We start from the raw sequence: 19,875 nt of genomic DNA, 5'->3' as shown, positions 1-19,875 counted from the left end.
GATAAGTGGAGTTGTTTTTTCAAGTGGGGTGTTTTAACATCTTATTAATAAAGCATTGCTGAAATATTCCGTATTATTTTAAGAAATCAATTATATTAGTTTTGAAGAGTCTGAAGACACAAGTGATGAAAATAACCACATTATTTTAACACCTATAAAGATTTAATCAATTTTTCTTTTTTAAAAGGGAAATAGGCTTATGTGTTTATCCTGGAAACTAGCTATTGTGAAGACACATTAAGCAGGCGGAACATTGTTTTTTATTTTTAGTAAAAAACAGAAAGTAGTCCTGGCCGGTTTGGCTCAGCGGTTAGAGCGTCGGCCTGCGGTCCAGAGAGACCCGGGTTTGGTTCCCGCTAAGGGCGCGTACCTCGGTTGCAGTTTGTCCCTGGCCCTGGTTGGTCGTGTGGGTGGCAGCCACTCGTTGTGTTCCTTTCACATCGATGTTTCTCTCTCTCTCTTCCTCCCACTCTGAACAAAAAAATGGAAAAATGTCCTCAGGTGAGGATTAAAAAAACAAAAATTATTTTGCTAATAATATGGAAACTTTCTTATATTGTAGGAAAATCTGCAAGTTCTAGTTCTTGTTCTGTTGCTGAGAGTACACAGAAAGCCTACTCCTCTTCCAGCTCCTCAAAAGACAAATCCTGTGTCTCTTTTTAAAGTTTTTTTTACAAGCTAATTAATTCTTTCAACCATTAGTCCTGTGAAATGGTTTCTTGGTCATGGTTCTCTTCTGAATAAATGCCAATGTCAATACTCTTCTTAAAATATTATACCTGTGACTGTACATAAAGATGTCTGAATGCTTTCATGGCACTTATACTTTCCTTAATCCAGCACTATACTTCTGTTAATGGTGTCTGAGTCCTCTACCTTTTCAGTATCCACATTATATCATTGCTTCACTGAGTATGCACTTTTAAAAAAGTCCATGGCCTCTTTCAGAGTGCTTATAAGTGAGTTCTATCACATGTGGTATTTCTGTGACTAATTGCTTAAACTTTAAAGCTTAAAATTTGTATTTATTGTTATATTTTTATTAATTTTATTTAGGTGCCTTTTTCAGCACATGAAACTTTTGTTATCTTAGTCCTTTCATAAAGAACATTAACTTCCTTCCAAACTTTAAGTCACCTGCAGATTTCATAGCAATCAGCGAAGTTATTCACAAGTGTATTAGCCAAATATAGAGCCTTGGATATTGGCAGTGACCTTTTCTGAGGTGACAAGCTTTATTGGTCACCATTTTTTGGATACAGTGTATTTAACCACCTAGACTTCTCTAACTTTAATCTCATCTTCTTTTATTTTATTTTTTGTTTTATCAGTTGCCTTGTAGAAAGCAAGATGTACTGTGTTTACAGGATTCCTTCCCTTGATTTAGCTATTTAGTATTTCCTTCAAAATATGGGAATGAGCTTCATTTGACATAACTTGTACCTAATGCACTTAGTGTACTATTCATAATTCCATCTTTACTTTCTAAATGTTCCACTGAGTTAAAGAGGAAGAATATAAAGATAAAATAATTCTCTTAAAATTTTTCATGAAAATGATAATGTTCATTCTGCTTTTCCTTTAATATGCATTTAGTAAGTGCCTATTCTACATCAGATAGTGGACACCAAAAAATTAAAAATATATACGGTTTCTGCCCTTCGAAAGCTTGTCATATAATAGGGAGATAAAACAGAGTCTGCAGAGTCTGGTAACTGATTGCAGAGAAGTGCAGAATCATGCATGAATTTAGAAAAAGAAGACATGATTTCTGGTGGAGAGATGGGAGAGAGCAGGCAGATTTCTTGTAGAAGCCGAGATGAGTAAGCTTTTGAAAGTCAGAACCAGCAATGCTAGACTAGAGAGTGGGAATAGCATGGCAGAGCACCAGCATCTACAAACTCAGGACATGCCTGGAGTGACAAGATATGGAATTTGGGATCATGAGAGGAAAAGGTAGATCGAGGTGCTGAATGTCATAGTAAAAATTTGGATTTTGTTAACAGTAGGGAATCCTTGAAGGATTTTTGAGCTAGAGGATCAATATAGGCAAGCTGAACTATAAAATACACACACACACACACACACACACACACCCTACTATTTGCCTTCACTGAGTTTTAGATAAAATGAGTAAAAGCAGACATGGTCCCTGCCTGTATGGAATTTAGAGGTAGAAGGTGTTAAATAATCACAGTAGGATAAAACTGTGACTATCACGAAGCTATAGGGGCATTTATGTGGTCCAGTGGGAAGCCTGTTGGGGAGATTTGCCCCCTAAAGCAACTCAAGGATGTGAATGTGAGCATGAGAGCTGCAGGAAGAGTGGAGTTAACTGGGTGAGGAGGAACAGGGATAAGCTGCACAGATAAACATAAACAGCTTATGCAAAGCTCCTGCAGCCAGAGGGAAAATGGTGAGTACAAGGACCCATCCAAAAGAGAGGTGGAAGGAGTGAAAGTGTGAAGGAGGAAGAGCAAAGTTCAGACTTCTGAGAAGTTTACATTTATGCGGTCCGTGAAATTAATAAGTAGTTGGTCTTCAGAATACTTTCCTAATTTTCATTATACCTTCTGTATTATCAAAAGTTTTTTTTTTCTTATAACTGCTTATTTTAATTTTCTGTTCTTGTTTCTACCTACCACCATTAGGAAACACAAGGTAAAAACTCTCAGTAAAGATCATTGAGATCTGCTGGTGTTTGCTGCTGTATTTTAAGTAAAGGTAATTCACCCATCAGGCATTTTAAGAGAAAACCATATCATTATTCTCTCGATATATAGGGTTGGATGTGTCCAGAACCTGCATCAGAAAGGGAGGACTTGGTATATTTTGAACATAAGTCAGTCTCTAAATTGTGCAAGGAGCATGATGGAGAATTTACTGGCGAAGAAGAAAACAGTGCACATGCACTAGAACGGAAGAGTGACAACCCCCTAGATATAGCTGTAACCAGGCTGGCTGATTTGGAGCGGAACATTGAAAGAAGGTATCTGAAGAGCCCCTTAAGTACCACCATTCAGATCAAAGTGGATAATGTGGGCACAGTTACTGTCCCTGCTCCTGCACCATCCATTAGTGGTGATGGTGACGGGTAGGTTATTGAGATTAACTTGAAAAATTATTGTGCTTCTTTGCTAATTGGAGCCTATTTTCTATTGCCTGTTATCTATGTATCTTCTTGTATGTCTGTGATCCATATGGATCATGCTGTGTGATCCATATGGATCATGCTATTTGCATGGTGCTTTGTAAAAACATTTTTTTTGTTATGTGCGTTGATAATCCTGCAAAGTGATCTTACATTTACCTGGTTGTGACTAAGCTTTGAGGCACGTAGCCACAGTCTGTGCACTACATCAAATTTAGTTGCTTAAACCTTATACTTATTGGCTGTTCCATGTTTTTGTCATTGCTTGGCTTTCAGTGTGATGATTGTTTCACATTCAGTAACCATAAATGTGGACATGACCTACTTAATTTTTCTATATTTCAATGCAGACTTGAAGAGGATATTGCTCCAGGGCTCAGGGTATGGAGAAGGGCATTGTCAGAAGCTCGCAGTGCCGCACAGGTAGCTCTGTGCATTCAGCAGTTACAGAAATCAATAGCATGGGAAAAATCAATTATGAAAGTTGTAAGTGTTTTTATTTAAGAAATACTATAACTAATTTACTTTGTCCTATTTTTCCAACCTTCAGATCTTCCTTAATTATACATTACTTATGGTCAAAATAATGTATGCTGTACTTGCGAGTCTGCTTGTGCTTCTACTATATAGTGTGACACTTTCTTCCTTATTTTGAGCTTTCTGTAGGAACCTACCAAATGTTTTCTTTAATTTATTTTGTTAATGTGGATTCTCCCTCTGTTGAATATTTTTTATAACACTGGCTGAAGTTGTCTTCTACATTCTGTCAACATAATAGTTGTTAATCTAAATATTTGAAGGCCTTTTCACTCTTGTAAACACTCCAGTTGGTAACATTACCTGCTGCCTACATTTACTACATTCCTAAAATGTCTTCATATTTCTATCAGTTATCATTTTTTTAATCCTAAGAAATACTCATAAGTAAATACAAAATAAACAGAGAAGTCTTCCTTCATGCACTGATCTCATGTATTTGCCTCTGATGTAGATGACATGAAGAGCAGATCTATTTTATTCGTTACTCTAATAACTAAAACTGTTTTGTCACAGTCTTTGTTCAAGCTCAGTTAGTAATTATCATATAGTGGCTTCTACTTTGTACCAGGCACTAAATGCTATGTGTTCAAAGTAAAAGCTATTATTTCAAGTATTTTCCAGAGAGAGGTATCTTTTAAGTAATGTACATGTCCTTCTTGCTTCTTCTATATAGAAATACCTATTATATGTTGATTTTTACTAATTAACATTTGCTTTTGAATTACTGGTTTGTTTTAAAATTCAAGTACATGAGATTTGTTTTCATAAATGACTAAAGATTCACTTAAAACAATCATTCCCCAGAGAAAAGAAATGATCCTTAAATAATTCAGCATTCTTCTCTTTATTTTTACCTCTATGCTTAGATTACTCAAGGCCTTATTCATTCTATACGAATAAATTTGGTTTCTTCTATGGTTTTCTACTTCTTCCTAAAATGGCCATGGAATAATGAATTTGCAGTTTTCACAATATTCTCAAATTTAGGTTTTTCCTAACCCAGATTATAATTTACCATAAATTTTAAGGCATTGTTCAGTTCATCTGGTAGCATTTTTACTAGGTAAAAATTTTTCTTCAAAAATTAGTATGTCACCAGCTCAAATATTTTTGGTCAAATGAATAAAAAAGATTGAATTCCCACCTCGAAATGAAGTTCGTACAGTTATTTTTCTAATGTATACCAAAACAGTCATCATGATGTGGTCAGTTTTGTTATAACCTATACACAGAAACCCAATACTTGTACCAGAATCTGCCTTTACATTAGTATACTTACTTTCTGTTATCTAAAGCTTTATTTCAGTTTTTGCAAATTCAGTAAACCTTTACCATATTATTAAGATACATTATCATTATTTAACTCCATCTCTAATAATCTTCATTTCTTCTTTTCAATGTTTAACAATACATTATATGCTATGAAACTACCTTAAAATGAAGGCAGAGTCTCATATTCAAAGATTAAAGAGCACTTTGTAACCTTTAATTAGAAATGTAACAGCACCTATAATAATCCTCATAATAAGTCATAACAAAATGTTAAAGTGCTTAATACCTTTAGAAATACCTTCTTTGCCAGAGACACAGCTTAACAGGACAGACAAAGCTGTTGTGATTTGTCTCCAGATAATTCTGTCCACAGTGTACTTTATGTTATTGTTAATGTTAAACAATAGGCAACATCTGTATTTTACTATAGGAGCAAAGGAGTTAAAACCAAATATTAATACACTTGTTCTAACATATAGCCCACAGTGAGGTATTACTGTGATTTTTCAAAAGTGTTAGCAACTCATTATCTGTCACCCTTTCTTAATAAGTGTCAGAAAAAAAACATTTTTAGCCCTGGCTGGATTGGCTCAGCGGTTAGAGCGTCGGCCTACAGTCCAGAGAGACCCGGGTTCAGTTCCCACTAAGGGCATATACCTCAGTTGCAGTTTGTCCCCGGCCCTGGTTGGGTCGTGCGGGTGGCAGCCACTCGATGTGTCCCTTTGACGTTGATGTTTCTCTCTCTCTCTTTCTCTCTTTCTCTCCCTCCCTCCCTCCCTCCCACTCTATCTGAACAAAAAATGAAAAAAATGTCCTTGGGTGAGGATAAAAATATATGTATATTTTTAAATCATAAATGTGAAATGTAAGACAGACTTTATAGTATTTTTAGTTATCTGTTGTAGGAAACAGTGAGAATTTACTTAATGTTTATTAATCTGATTTTTTAATTTTATTGTTTTAGGTATTTTAATATAATCTTCCAAATGTTATTTCTCGATGAATATTTATTTTTACAATAAAAGTTTTTAAAATGTAACTCAAATTTGGAAAAATAACACCCTCTTTAGGTATTTTAAAATGTGGTATTAGGTAAGGTCATAAAATGAATACTGTTGGCCCTGGCCTGTTTGGCTTAGCGTTTGGAGAGTCGCCACACGCCTCAGTTGCAGTTTGATCCTGGGCCCCCTTGGGGTCGTGTGAGGGGCAACCAGTCGATGTGTCTCTCTCACATCGATGTTTCTCTCTCTTGCGCGCTCTCTCTCTCTCTCTCTCTTTCTCCCTTCTTCCCACTCTATCTGAGGGTCAGTGGAAAAATATCCTCGGGTAAGGATTTAAAAAAAAAAGAATACTGTTGGAACATTAAACTCTGCTGCTTTTGCTCTTAATACACATGCCAATTTTAGTATTATATATATGTTACATATATTTGATAGATATTTGTTAATTTGAATGGTGTACGTCTGCCCTTTGGATAAGACTCTTAAGCTATCATTGGTGTATATATTGAGTTATACAAGATTTTAGTCTTTCCCAAATTGATTAATTGTATTGAGAATAAAAAATGAAGTTGCAACAGTTAAGCTACTTTGTCTTAAAGAGTATATGAATATATAACTATAAATTAATATAAATGATTTACAATTTAAATGTTTTCATTTTAAATATATTGATTGCAGGACATTTTCTACTACGACTAGGAATATACACTAAATGTCAAAATATAATGTTAGTACTTACATTTCATAAAGCCATCTTGAAAGTTTTTACTTATCTAACTTTCCTTCTTGTCCTTTGTGAAACTTGTTACACAGAATATGTATGCATGGGGAAAACTTCTTTTTATATATTTCAAAGTTCTTAATGGTATTAGAAACATTAACAGATAAGAAAGAGTTTAATTTTTAGTTCTAGAAAATAAATTATGACCTCTTAAATTCTGTAATTTATTGTATAATTTTTTTCCCTTAGAAATCATTTTGTAGGATCCATTTTCTAGCCTTGTGATACATGTTTGATTTGGATTGATTTCCAAAGTTTTCGAGTTTGGACACATTTTTTTTAACCAATCACAAAAAATAGACAGATAATTTGATCAAAATATAGAGACATATTTTTATTATTATATATATTATATGTAATTGTTATTAATGCTAATTCTTATTTTGATCTTTAAAATTAACTCTTATTTTTTTCTCAGGATATCATGAGGATGCTAAGATAAGCAAAAGATGATATACATTAAAAGATTAAAACACCATGTATTAAAGCTATTCATTGCTTTATGTGCTCTAATGTCATGTTAATTATTTCATATGTTAATGTGTACATGCTTCTGAAGTGTGTGCAGGCACTCGACCTCTAGCTTTGTTCTTTGCAGTGTACCTGAAATGTGCTTTTACCCCAATTGAACTGCTCACCCCGTCATGTGGTCCATATCTGTGTAATGAGAGATACATAGATGTGTATGGCTACTGTATATTCGTTAGCAAGCGGAATGTTCATTGCTGATATAACCTAGGAACAATGGCTTGTTTAATGTCCTGATAAGTGTTACCCATAGCAGAGTGTTAATTTTAAATGATTTTCCATGTCTTATAGTACTGCCAGATCTGTCGAAAGGGAGATAATGAAGAACTGCTCCTCCTTTGTGACGGCTGTGACAAAGGCTGTCACACTTACTGCCATCGACCCAAGATTACAACTATACCGGATGGGGACTGGTTTTGTCCAGCTTGCATTGCTAAGGTAAGACTTATTAAAACTAATTTTTAATTGAGGTAACATTGGTTAATAACATTTCAGGTATACAACATTATAATTCCTATCTGTGAGCACTGCGGCGTGCTCACCACCAAAAGCCTAGTTTCCTCTGCAGCATATATTTACTCCTTTGACACATCTCTGCCTTCCTCTATTCCCCTCCCCTCTGGTAACCACCAGTATGTTGTCTGTACCTATGAGTTTGTTGATGTTAACTGCAAAGTTTTATGGGAATTTTTTTGAGATATAATTCACATACCATAAAATTCACCTTTCTAAAATGTACAGTTCAGTGGTTTTTTTACATATATTCACAGAGTTGTAGAGCCATCACCTCTGTTTAATTCCAGAACCTTTTCATGACCACAAAAAAGTGTCCTGTACCCATTAGCAGTCGCTCCCTATGCCCCTTCTCCCCTCAGCTTTGGCAGCCACCATACCTACTATCCTTCTTGTATTTGGGCTCACACACTCTACCTTCTCTCCTGCTGCCATGAGATGCTAGTGCCCCTACATAAGCCAATTCCCCAGCTTGTGCCTCAGATCCCATCCCCTCTTGCTTCCTTAGGGGTGTGGCCCCAGCAGCTCTCTTCTCCTGCATCGTCAATTTCTCGGTCTCCACTGGGTTCTTGTCATCAGCCTACCTACATGCTACTATTCCTCCCACCTTAAGAAAACTAAACAAAAACCCGTCTGGCCTCACTTCTTCCTTGGTCTACTTCCTCCATTTCTCTCCTTCCCTTTTAAAAAAGAATTTTAATTTTATTCATTTTTTTCTAGGTTCTCCTTTCTTTATAAGTTGACCCTAGGGAGAACACTAAACACTGCTTTAATAAATTTTTTTTTTTTTTTTATCCTCACCGGAGGACATCCCTCCATTTTTTGTTCAGGTAGAGTGGGGGGGAGAGAGAGGAACAGAGAGAGAGAGAGAGAAACATCGATGTGAAAGGAACACATCGAGTGGTTGCCACCCTCATGACCAACCAGGGCCGGGGACAAACTGCAACCAAGGTACGTGCCCTTAGCGGGAACCGAACCCGGGTCTCTCAGGACCGCAGGCCGACGCTCTAACTGCTGAGCCAAACTGGCCAGGGCAATAAATTTATTTTATTATTATTTTTTGTTTCCTTTAGAGAGAGAGAGAGAGAGAAAGAGAGGAGAAACATCAATTGGCTGCCTCCCATGTGCCTAACCAGGGATCGAACCTACAACCTAGGCACGTGCCCTGACTGGAAATCAAACTTGCCACCTTTGGTTGAACAGGGTGACACTCCAACCACCTGAGCCACACTGGCCAGGGCTCGGCTTCTCTTTGCAGTAAAACTCTTAGAAAGTTTTCTGTCCTGGTTCTCTCCCATTTCTCGCCTTCAATTCGATCTTGAGCTCACTCCAGTCAGATTTTCACCTCCACAGCTTCTCCAAAATTGTTATCACGGCACAAATAGCATCCACATTGCTCAACCCAGTGGTCAGTGCTTAGGCCTCGCCAGACTTAACAGGCACAGTTGACAGTGGAGCATGCCTTCCTTCTTAAAACCCTGTTTTCCCTTGGCTTCTAGGAACCCATACTCACCTTGTTTTCAGTCTCTCTTGCTGGTTTTCTTACCTCCCTGATCTGTCACCATTAGAGCTCTATCTTAGCTTCAGGGTTATCTGTAAAATGGGAAGTATCTGCTCTATGGGAATTTGTAAGGATCAAATACAGTCATGGGTGTGAAAGTTGTAATAACTTTAAAATTTTGCAAAATGTTTATATTAGACTACATGTTACAAAATAGCAGAGGGTCCCATAGGGCCTCATTTTCACTAATAATGGCTTTTTCATTTCTTATTATTTGATCATTTTTGTTATATATAGTTAAATATAATTCAATGATTATCTTCATTGGTTGTACATTAACTATCTTTTAGTTTTATAACTGTCAAGTTATAGACAGTTTCTCTAATACTTTATGAATTATTAACAAGTCAGTGTTTTAAGTGTTGGAGATTCATCTGATAGACTATAGGAGGTTTTGTTTCCAGTAAATTTGCTTAAACTAGAATCTTGACTGTCTATCATTGAAGGAGTAGACTAGGAGACATAAGTTCTATGTAAATGCTGCTTTCTAAGCCACTGCTTAAAAATTTTTTTTAAATGTAGTGAATTAGATGTTATGTTTTTTACAGCAATAAAAGGTATTAGAAACATTTGATTTTGATATAGTTTTAAAATTAAGGTTTTAAAATATATTTCCAGTAATTCATTGTTATTTACAAATATTTATACTATACTCTCAAATGGCTATTTCTGCATACGTCATTGTGATTATGTATTTTTACTCTGTGCGTATGTGTGTATATATGCCAATATATATACAAACACTTTATTGAACTTATGTATGTATAACCACGGAACCACAGAATCAAATAGATGTGCATGAACATATACATATTGATATACACTCATAGACACACACACACAAGTTTCAAACAGCATTGCCTACAAAAGCCAGGCAAATAACACAAAAGATTTGGAACTGTGGCATACAGGAAGGTCATGCCCTTATTTAAATGTGACAGTCATCACCCAATGCCTGCCGATTGTTGTCATATAACATGTGGGCCAGTATTCCAGGACCTACCAGTATTTCAGGATTGGATTTTTTGTTTGTTTGTTTTATTTTTTTCTTTATTGGTTTTAGAGAGAGAGAAAGGGAGAGGGAGAGAGAGATAGAAACATCAATGAGAGAGAACATTGATTGGCCACCTCTTGCACGCCCCCCACTGGGGATGAGGCCCACAACCTGGGCATGTGCCCCGACTGGGAATGAAACCGGTGACCTCTTGGTGCATGGGTTGACGCTCAACCACTGAGCCACACCAGCCAGGCAGGATTGGGGATTTTTATACATGTTCACCCAAATGTTATATGCTGGTAACAGATTCAGAATCTCTACAAGCATTATATGAGCTAAACAACAAAACGTGGGCTGTGGGCTGTTTATAGCCTGTGAGCTGCCAGTTCACAACTTCTGCTGTATATGCACAAATATAACAGAAATGTGCTTTTGTTTGTGTAAGTCGATAGGTTCTGCTTAGGGACATAACTAAAGTTCCTTTTTAAATTGGGGCTCTTAACAAGTTAAAAAGGGTGGTGAGGGGGTATCTCTGTCCAAGAACAAAGTAATCAGGTAACAGAGTAATAGTATAAAAGTTTACTTTTGAAAGGATGTATATGTACATGGTCTATTGCGGTAAACTGATAAATGTTATTTATTAAAGAAATACAGAGAGACATCATTGTTTTTTAAAACATCAAAAAAGTCTTCTCATTCTGTGCTTTAACTTTCTTTCTTTCTTTTTTTTTCCCACTGTATTAATTTCTTAGAAAATGATGCCAAGTAATAATTTAGTTCAAATAGAAACTAGAAGTTTGGGCCTATAATTTACAAAATCTTCATTAAATGGATTTTTTTCATTATATTAAACATTCTCTTTTTATTACAATTTCAGAGTGCTAAAAACTCAGTGGTATATGAAAACTCAAAATAATCAGATTTTAGTGAAAAAAACTAATAAACTAATTGGAGAAGAGATTAGTAAAACATTTTAATTATTTCAGTTACTGACAAGGTGCAGTGATTCTTTGATATGGTATCAGGAAGGTGTTAGATTTATGGTTTGCCTTACTATTTTAGTCAGTTAAAATATCTCAGCTGTACTTTTAGACCACCAATAGAGAACCAAATATTTTAAAAATTTTTATTTTTAAATTACAGTTTGTATTCAACAGTATTTTGTATTAGTTTCAGGTGTACAGCATAGTGGTTAGACAATCTTATACTTTACAAAGTGTTCCCTAGAACCAAATATTTTTAATTTCTTGATTAAGAGAAATTAAAAAATATATATAGCTAGAAGAGATTATGAAATTCTCAAAGAAACTGATGTTAAATACGCCAAAGAAATATTTCTGGCCAAATTTATTGCAAGAATACAGCCAACTTTAAATTATGGCTAGATTAAATACTGACTCTACAGTCTAAGATCTCTTAAGAGTCTGGGTAAGAGAGGGAACAATTTTTTAAAAGAGGGTAAACACTATTCTGGAAAATCATAACAAAAACTATATATTACCAGTGACTTTGCATATTACTTTTCTCTGATCTATTGTATTTATTATATTATTCAACTCAAAATTCCGTTAAATTTTCCTATTTCTCAATTGTGTTGAGGGGTTCATTGTTATATCAGTGTGCTGCCTGCAGATGAGGTTAGATTGCATAAGGCCACATTGAGATATATATATTTTTTTATGTAATTTGAGAGCTTGAATGACCTTACCAATTGTGTTGCTTATTTTATAGATGAGAAAAACAAGGCCTCATACATATTTTTGTATGAAGTCCCGTAGCTAGTTATTGATAGAACGATAGCTGGAATTTATATGCTTTGATTCCAAATATAATCTCTTTTATACTATTTCTTTATTGTTTTTCTCAAAACTGACATCTTTTCTTTTCTTCTTTCTTTTCTTCCTTGGCCTTTACCACTTCTTGGTTCACACCTAAGAACCACAAGTTTATGTATTTAATCCAGAAAAAAACAATGTGTATTTAATCCAGAAAAAAAAAAAATCAATTTCTAGTAGATTTGATCTTACAAGGGACTTTTTGTCTATTCAACTCTTCATGAGCTATTTTTTATGTCTTGGCCTAGCTTTCTAATTACCTCTTTAACTTTCTCATTAACAAGCTTTATATTTTTATTTCTATGTATCTTTGTTCTTCATTATATTGTGCTCTAAAAGACTGTCCTTTTTGTTTCTTTAAACTCATTGAGTTAGTGACCTAGACTAAGGGAAGTGCTGATAGTTCTGTCGTAAAGATGGATTGCCATGAGATCAGCTTCGAGGTTTAAGATTTCTTAAGATAGGTTTTTCATGCTTTATTAGGTTTTAGCCTTATATTATGAGAGAACAAATTCATAAGTCTCTTGAAAATAATAAAATTATTAACTTTCTACATCTTTTCTTGTACCTAATTTACTTTTTTTTAAATTAAAGGCAAGTGGTCAAACTCTAAAATTCAAAAAACTTCATGTCAAAGGAAAAAAGACGAATGACTCAAAGAAAGGAAAGAAAGGAGCTTTGGCCGGGGATACTGAAGACGAAGACTCTGCCTCCACAAGCAGTTCGCTGAAAAGAGGAAGCAAAGACCTGAAGAAGAGAAAAATGGAGGAAAACACTTCCATTAACTTGTCAAAACAAGAAAGTTTTGCTTCTGTTAAGAAACCTAAAAGAGATGACTCCAAGGACCTAGCTCTTTGCAGGTATTATTTCAGTTTTTATGTACTATGTATTCATGATATCCCACTGCATTTGTTTAAAAACCCTTCTATCATATTAAAGATGGCTTTTGACAATTTGTGTAAGTAGAAAAATATAAAGTCTATAGTACAAGGAAATGTCTCTTTTACCTTTTAAAAATTAATTTGCATTGTCTTTCTTAAAGATTATGAAAGTGAAATTTCTAGTAATAATAGATAATTTGAAAGCATAGATACTAATTTCAAACATTGTTTTCTTTAGTATGATCCTCACTGAAATGGAAACTCATGAGGATGCATGGCCTTTTCTACTTCCTGTGAACTTGAAACTTGTTCCTGGTTATAAGAAAGTTATTAAGAAGCCTATGGATTTTTCTACAATTAGAGAGAAATTAAGTGGTGGACAGTAAGTAAACCATTTCAGTTCAGTATGTATTGAATGCTTAATAGGTGCTAGATAATTGTCCACTGAGCCAAAAATACATTAATTTACAGCAAAGACAGAAGCCCTGACTTTGGAGAGTGTATGTGTATGTGTGTGTGTGTGTGTTTGGCGAGGGTGGTATGGTATGGACAAGTCAGTCACAATTATTTAAACAATTAAAAAAGAGTGTGATAAAGCTTTTTTTGACATTGGAAGGGCACCAGACTCAGTCTGGAAGGAAAAGAAAAGTGTTGAGGAAGCCTCCCAAAGCAAGAAAGCACCACGGAAGCTGGATTTTGGCGCAACTGTGGAGTATTGACATCATCTCATGGGGACTTCATAAAAATTGATCCTGTAATATCTTCTGATCATTAAAGTGTAGAGATAGAAGAGCATTGGAATTTTTAAATACTAAAACTTAATTATGACTTGTTAGAGAATTATGACAAATCCCCAAAGCAAACAGGCTTACACATTAAGACAATGTGTATGTTTTAAAATGTAGAAGAAAACTATTATTTGCTCCTCTCTACCATATTCTCTTTGTGATCCTATCCGAAGAGTGACTTCCTGGCCGCAGTTTATGATCTTTGTTAGACCACCTCAGACTCCTGCCAGAGAGGAACAACTGTTAGTGGCATTTACCTGGCTCTCAGCACTGGCCCATCTTGGAGCCACAAGAATGTGGCTGTTCACTTAACAGAACAGGCCACAGACAACCACCTGTGACTGGCCAGTGGACGTGGAGCTTCATGTTCTCCCGTCTCTCCTGCTCCCTTACTCTTGCATCCCGACTTGGCCTCATGCAGCTCGTGCCCAACGCTTCAGGCAAAGTCACAGAAAATATGGAGAAAGAAGAAACTTGACATTGAAAGAATAACTACAAAATGTAGTGTAATTACATTATTATTTAGTTCTTCCTGGCTTCTTTCGGTGAAAATCACCATGCTCCGTTATTTACATACAATTCAGAAGATTGGGTCGAACTTAACGGATAAGGATGAGTGTCCCTCTCACATCAAATGATTTACTAGACTGACCAAAGGACTCATTAATTTCTTTGAAGGCTGAAATGTCAGTCTTTCAAAGGCTTGTTTCTTTTTTTTTAATTACAGAAAGAACCTGCCCGAACTCAGAAAACATTTATAATCATTAAAGCTATTGGTTCTAACGTGAACCAAACAACAAGAGCTGCTGTCTGGATGTGGACTAGCGCTTTTGCTGTATCTGCCTGTCCAAATAATGGGGTGTTTAGTGGGGTAGCACAGTGAACTTTATAATCAACATTGTCAGGACAAGACTCACACAGGGAGCCTTGACCGGGTTTAAATCAACCCATGGCTTTAACTTCCATGACTCTAATTTCTGGAGAGGATGAACCTCAACCCCCAAATCCCCAAAGCAAACAGGCTTACACATTAAGACAAAATTACCAGAAGAGCTACATAATCGAAGTTCCTTTTTGAGAACAAATCCTGGGAAGGGAGGTCACACGGAGGCAGAGAGAGAGAGTTTGGTACTGTCCTGTCTGTGGTGGCAGGTGTGTGGGAGGGAAGAGCCAGCGGATTTGGTCTTCTCTAACTTGAATTCAATTAGACCCAAGCTAATGAGCTAGAACCGAAACCCACAACAATATTTCAGATTTTTTAACTAGAAATGGATAAAACACAGGGTTTGGGGAAGTGCCTGCTTTAATGAATCCTCTGGGTTGCATCAGCACCCACCCTTCTAAATAGGTCACAGAGTGGGGATTGCACCTACTTCACCTGGAACCTCATCTAGGATTCTCTCTGGGATTCCAGTCTCCCTAGAATTAGTCATTAACCTTTCCTTATAGTAAGGAGCAGCCTAAAGAGATAAGTATTTCTCAAAGTACCTTAAAAATGTATTAAGAGAATTATTCCCACACAAGTGATATGATTCCATTAATGTGAAATATCCAGAGCGATGGGTGCTTTGAGGGTGAGAGGGGGTGGGGAGGTGGATAGGGAGGAAGGGAGAGTGACTGCTTAATGGACAGAGGGTTTCCTTTTGGGGTAATGACAGTGTTGTGAATGTATTAAATGCCACTGAATTGTCTACCTTAAAGTGGTTAATTTTGTGTTATGCGAATTTCACCTCAATAAAAAATAATAATTCCCAGAAGAACAGGAAATGGATAAGGTTATATAAGGCCTGAATTAACGCTGTGAGCTCATTACAGATAAGAAAATTGTATTTCTTTTATTATTGCACATATAATAAAAGAGGGAGGGAATGGCAACTGTACAAGGTATTTCATCAAAGGAATAATTCTCCTCTTATCAGGTCTCAGAGCTTTAGTGTGTGCTTCCCAGGTATTTCTAATGGGAAAGTTATTTTAGAACCCAGCTTATATCATACGTTGGAATTCATTTAAATGTGAATTTCCAAAAGCCCTCTTTCAAAATGTATTGATTTGGCTTGAGTTAGCTTGAAACAAACCACTCCTTTCCTACCAATAAGGCTAGGCAGCTCCCTTCACTTTAGCGTGCTCCTCCTCCTGTTCTCACAGAGGAAGAAGTGGGCCGCCCGCTGACCAAGCACTGAAGCCAGAGCTGCGCACTGCGAGCCGCTCCTCAGTGTTGCCTCCTGTGTGCTTGCCCTGGACCAGCAGTGCTGGGGCCAGAGAGTGTGTTTGAGAAGAGAAGAGGAGAAATGGGGAAAGGGGGAGGTTTAACACACAGAAGTATGTCCTGGGGTGTATGTAGAAGCCACAGGGCAAGTATGATGCGTATAGTGCATGGGAAGCACTTATATTATTTCTAGTGCAACTAAATATTTTAAAATGTGGACAGTAGGGGTACAACAGGTGATATAGTTGGTCAGAGGAGTTAATCAACTAATCAAATGGGATGAGTCCTATAACAGAATTGTGATACAGGTCAAACAGGAAATTGGATGTGGGGAAAATGCTAGTTAGTTGAAATGTATCTTGATCTTCAGAGAAATTTCTTTTCCACTTCATCTGTCTTTAAATCCTTTGTGGTTCAGACCACATGCAATTATTTTGAATGTCCCATGTAAGTTTTCTATCACTTTAAATGCAGTTATCCTAATGTTTTTTCTTCTTCCTTTCAGTTTTACCTTTTATTACCTCTTCATTTGGTTACAAAACAAAGCCACCCTGCAACAGCAACGTCTATCTAAATCATGTGTTTTCTTCCAGGTATCCGAACCCTGAATCCTTTGCTCTAGATGTCAGGCTTGTCTTTGACAACTGTGAAACATTTAATGAAGATGATTCTGATATAGGCAGAGCTGGCCACAGTATGAGGAAGTATTTTGAAAAAAAGTGGACAGATACTTTCAAAGTGAGCTGAAGTTATAATCTCTCTTTTTTTTTTCCTTTTAAACAAGGACAGATGAGACCAGCAATGTGAACTGTATTTACACAAATGTGCAAAGGCACATACATAATGACTTTTATTCCTTAAAATAAGTATCACAAAAAAAAAGTATCAGAAGAATGATACCATTTTTAAAGGCTTCACTCCTACAACAACCAAGGCCCTTGGTTATTGGTTTGTGTGATTTATCAGCTAATTTAGGTAGAACAGGGAAGCACACCCAAAGAATTTTCAAAGGAAAGGGTGTTATAGTGCAATAGCAATTAAAATATATCAAATCGCACTGAATATTCAACACCAGAGCTCTAACGTGGGAAATGGTTCTCCTTTCCCTCTCAATAAATATCTATTTTTCATTTTTTTACTTTGTAGTTTATTTTTTAGTGAATGTATTTAATTTTATGAATTATTTATGATTAAACCACATCCAGAATCTTCGTTTTCTGTGAAAAGGAAGAACTAGAAAATTGCTTTAAATCTTGAAAATACAACAAGGAATGTTTTAAAATATAAAACAAAGCCAAGTTAAACTGTTTACACTGATGTGCTATAAAAGCACCAAAAATAAACTTTACTGTAGAGTTACAAGTACATTTATATATATATGTGTGTGTGTATATATATATATATGTTGCTGCATCACTTGTGTAGTTAAATTGTATTTCAAGACAGTGAAGAAAAGTTGACGTGTATATACTGTTCATTATTGTTTATATTAAGTCTTGCTTTAAATATGTATTATGTGTATATATTGTTTGCAGACATTATTGTTTATGCCTTAGAAGGACTGTAGCATTTTATTTTAGTCTGAAGGTAATTATAGCTCTACAGCTTGTACAGTAATTATCCTCTACCAACACTGTGGCGTCTCCTTGATCTTGGTAGTGCCTGCCTTTGAAACAGGGTGTAGGGGATATTAGTTTTCCATTTTTCTATTTTGTTATATAATTTTAAGCCACCAGGGCCTAAATTAAAATATAATCATTTGTATCCATGTGGAATAAAATTGTGACAATTTCCTACACACACAGTATTTTTTCATAGAAACATTTCCCTCCCATTTGCCTTGCCTCAGAAATAAATTTAAAAGACATTTGTAACCACTGTGTTTTATCTACTGTGTGTTGTGGTGGCCTGTTGGAGGCAAATAGATCAGACTTTTTTTTGTACCTATGTAAGAGTACTTGAAGTTTTATTTAAAATAAAATGTTGTGGAAAAGGTAGCATTCTTTTTTTTAGGAGTGTTATTTTTCACTACTATGTGTGGCACGGATACAATAAAAGACTTTTACAAACTAGTTTTTAGTTTTTCTTAATGAATCTGAAAATACAGTCTTTTCAAAAAACAGTTAATTTAAATTTGATTTTTACAGAATTAAGGGAGGAGCAGCAGAGTGTGGTTCAAAGAACATTCAGCGGGGAGGAGGGTGGGTGGTTTTAAGTCAAGTGATAGAACTTTCATGAGTCTCTGAACCTCTCTGGACCATGTTTTATTGGCTTTGGGTTCTCTCTTTTGGATTTTTTTTTTTTACATTTTCAATATTAAAATACACTTTTAAGGTGTTATTCTGATAGGAGAAATGTCTCTTTTTGGGTAGATGTATCACCCTGTGTTCAGTAAGAAATTTTGGTCATATAAATTAGTCTGGTAAAAGTCACGAGATACGAAGTGAAAGTGACATGAAGCCTTGCTGGGCTCCGAGGAGTCACTGGTGAACACGGGGGCTTGGCCCTGCCTTACGGAGCCTGTTGCTAGTGTGGAAGTGGCCCTTAGGTCATGAATGTTCTTAGAAAATGGCTTTTAATGGTGAAGGGAGAACAGGAACTTTTTGAAGAAAATATTCCTAACTTGAAAATGCTTCAAAGCCACAGAGTATTTTCCAAAATCCCTAGACTGTTTGTGAAGACTTATATAAAAAATCAGCTGTTATTATGTAAATATGTCAGTTTCTGTTAACCAAATATTGCAGTGATGCCTTAAGGGGCTGGTGCTTAATCACAAACTACCATGTGGAGCAGGGAACAAGGTGGTGCTATGAATCAAGTCTGGGGTTTGTGTTTATAGAACCTCCAGATGCTCCATGGGGAATCTTCTTCACCAGGGCTGTTTGCCTTAGGGATGATACACGCTTCTGTTAATTTATATTAGATGGGATATAAGTGGCTTATTTGATCATAATGTCTGGTGTCTGAGGGGCTCATAATGAGAAAATACACAAAAGAACAACTTTTCAAGAGTGATCATTTTCTTTTAAAAATAAGATATCCTTGGGTAAAGCCAACTGCTGTATTGTGAAGACATTGTAGCAGCCCTAAGGGACAGCCAATATCTAGCACCAACTCACAAGCAATGTGACTGTGGCATCTTAGAAGTGGACCCTTCAGCCCACGTTAAGCATTCAGATGACGGGAGCCCCCACCAACATCTCGACTGCAACTTCACGAGAGACCCTAAGCCAGAACTACCCAGCTAAGCCACTCCTGAATTCTTGACCTACAGAAACTATGAGATAATAAATGTTTATTATTGCTTTAAGCCACTCAGCTTTGAGTAATTTGTTGCTGTGCTAAGAGTTTCTTGGGATCTATACCTAAGGAGAACCTGTGCTCTCCAGCTGACCACTGTACACTCCTACCAGCAGTGGAAGAGGATTCTTTTTCCCTACCTCCCAACCAATGTTCAATCTTTGTTTGGATTATTTTTCAATAATAATTTATGACAGATTTTTGAATTGAGTAATGTGTTTTGGAAAATATCAAGCAGTTTCTCTAATCATATTAGCAGCTTCAACTTTGATTTGCCTTTTTGAAGTTTTTTGTGTTATGTAGATACTGTATTTGACCCTATCTGCTTTCCAGTGACTAAGGTTACCAGTGTGATGATATCTGGGAACAGAGTGAATAACCTGACAGGTGCCAGGTGAGTAAAGAGTCAACACAATGAGAAAGAAGTTCTTAGGAGTGTGTTATCCAAGTATTTGTGGGTGCAGGGGAACCAGCTCTTCTCCATAACACCCCAAAGCCCTGTGGAGTCTCTGTACCTGGTA

The 19,875-nt window shown here is 36.1% G+C and overlaps 1 protein-coding gene across 16 annotated transcripts in view; it reads left to right on the top strand.

The window, feature by feature from the left end:
- The window catches only part of BAZ2B (bromodomain adjacent to zinc finger domain 2B), a 373,027-nt gene extending 353,470 nt beyond the window's left edge, over positions 1-19,557 (top strand). For 8 of the 16 annotated variants that reach the window (XM_036254460.1, XM_036254453.1, XM_036254452.1 and 5 more), the window contains 6 exons: positions 2,784-3,094; positions 3,502-3,637; positions 7,565-7,711; positions 12,774-13,039; positions 13,299-13,442; positions 16,648-17,160. In XM_036254460.1, coding sequence (XP_036110353.1) covers positions 2,784-3,094; positions 3,502-3,637; positions 7,565-7,711; positions 12,774-13,039; positions 13,299-13,442; positions 16,648-16,801 — 1,158 coding nt within the window. In that variant the 3' untranslated portion in view covers positions 16,802-17,160. Of the gene's footprint in view, positions 1-2,783; positions 3,095-3,501; positions 3,638-7,564; positions 7,712-12,773; positions 13,040-13,298; positions 13,443-16,647 lie in introns of those variants that run through there. The other 8 variants (XM_036254455.1, XM_036254447.1, XM_036254456.1 and 5 more) reach the window with 7 other exon arrangements.
- The last annotated feature ends 318 nt before the right edge of the window (positions 19,558-19,875 follow it).

The sequence above is a fragment of the Molossus molossus genome, unplaced genomic scaffold, assembly GCF_014108415.1.
Source record: "Molossus molossus isolate mMolMol1 unplaced genomic scaffold, mMolMol1.p scaffold_m16_p_11, whole genome shotgun sequence".
NCBI classification, from domain to species: domain Eukaryota; kingdom Metazoa; phylum Chordata; class Mammalia; order Chiroptera; family Molossidae; genus Molossus; species Molossus molossus.
This window is presented reverse-complemented; position numbering and strand designations above follow the sequence as displayed.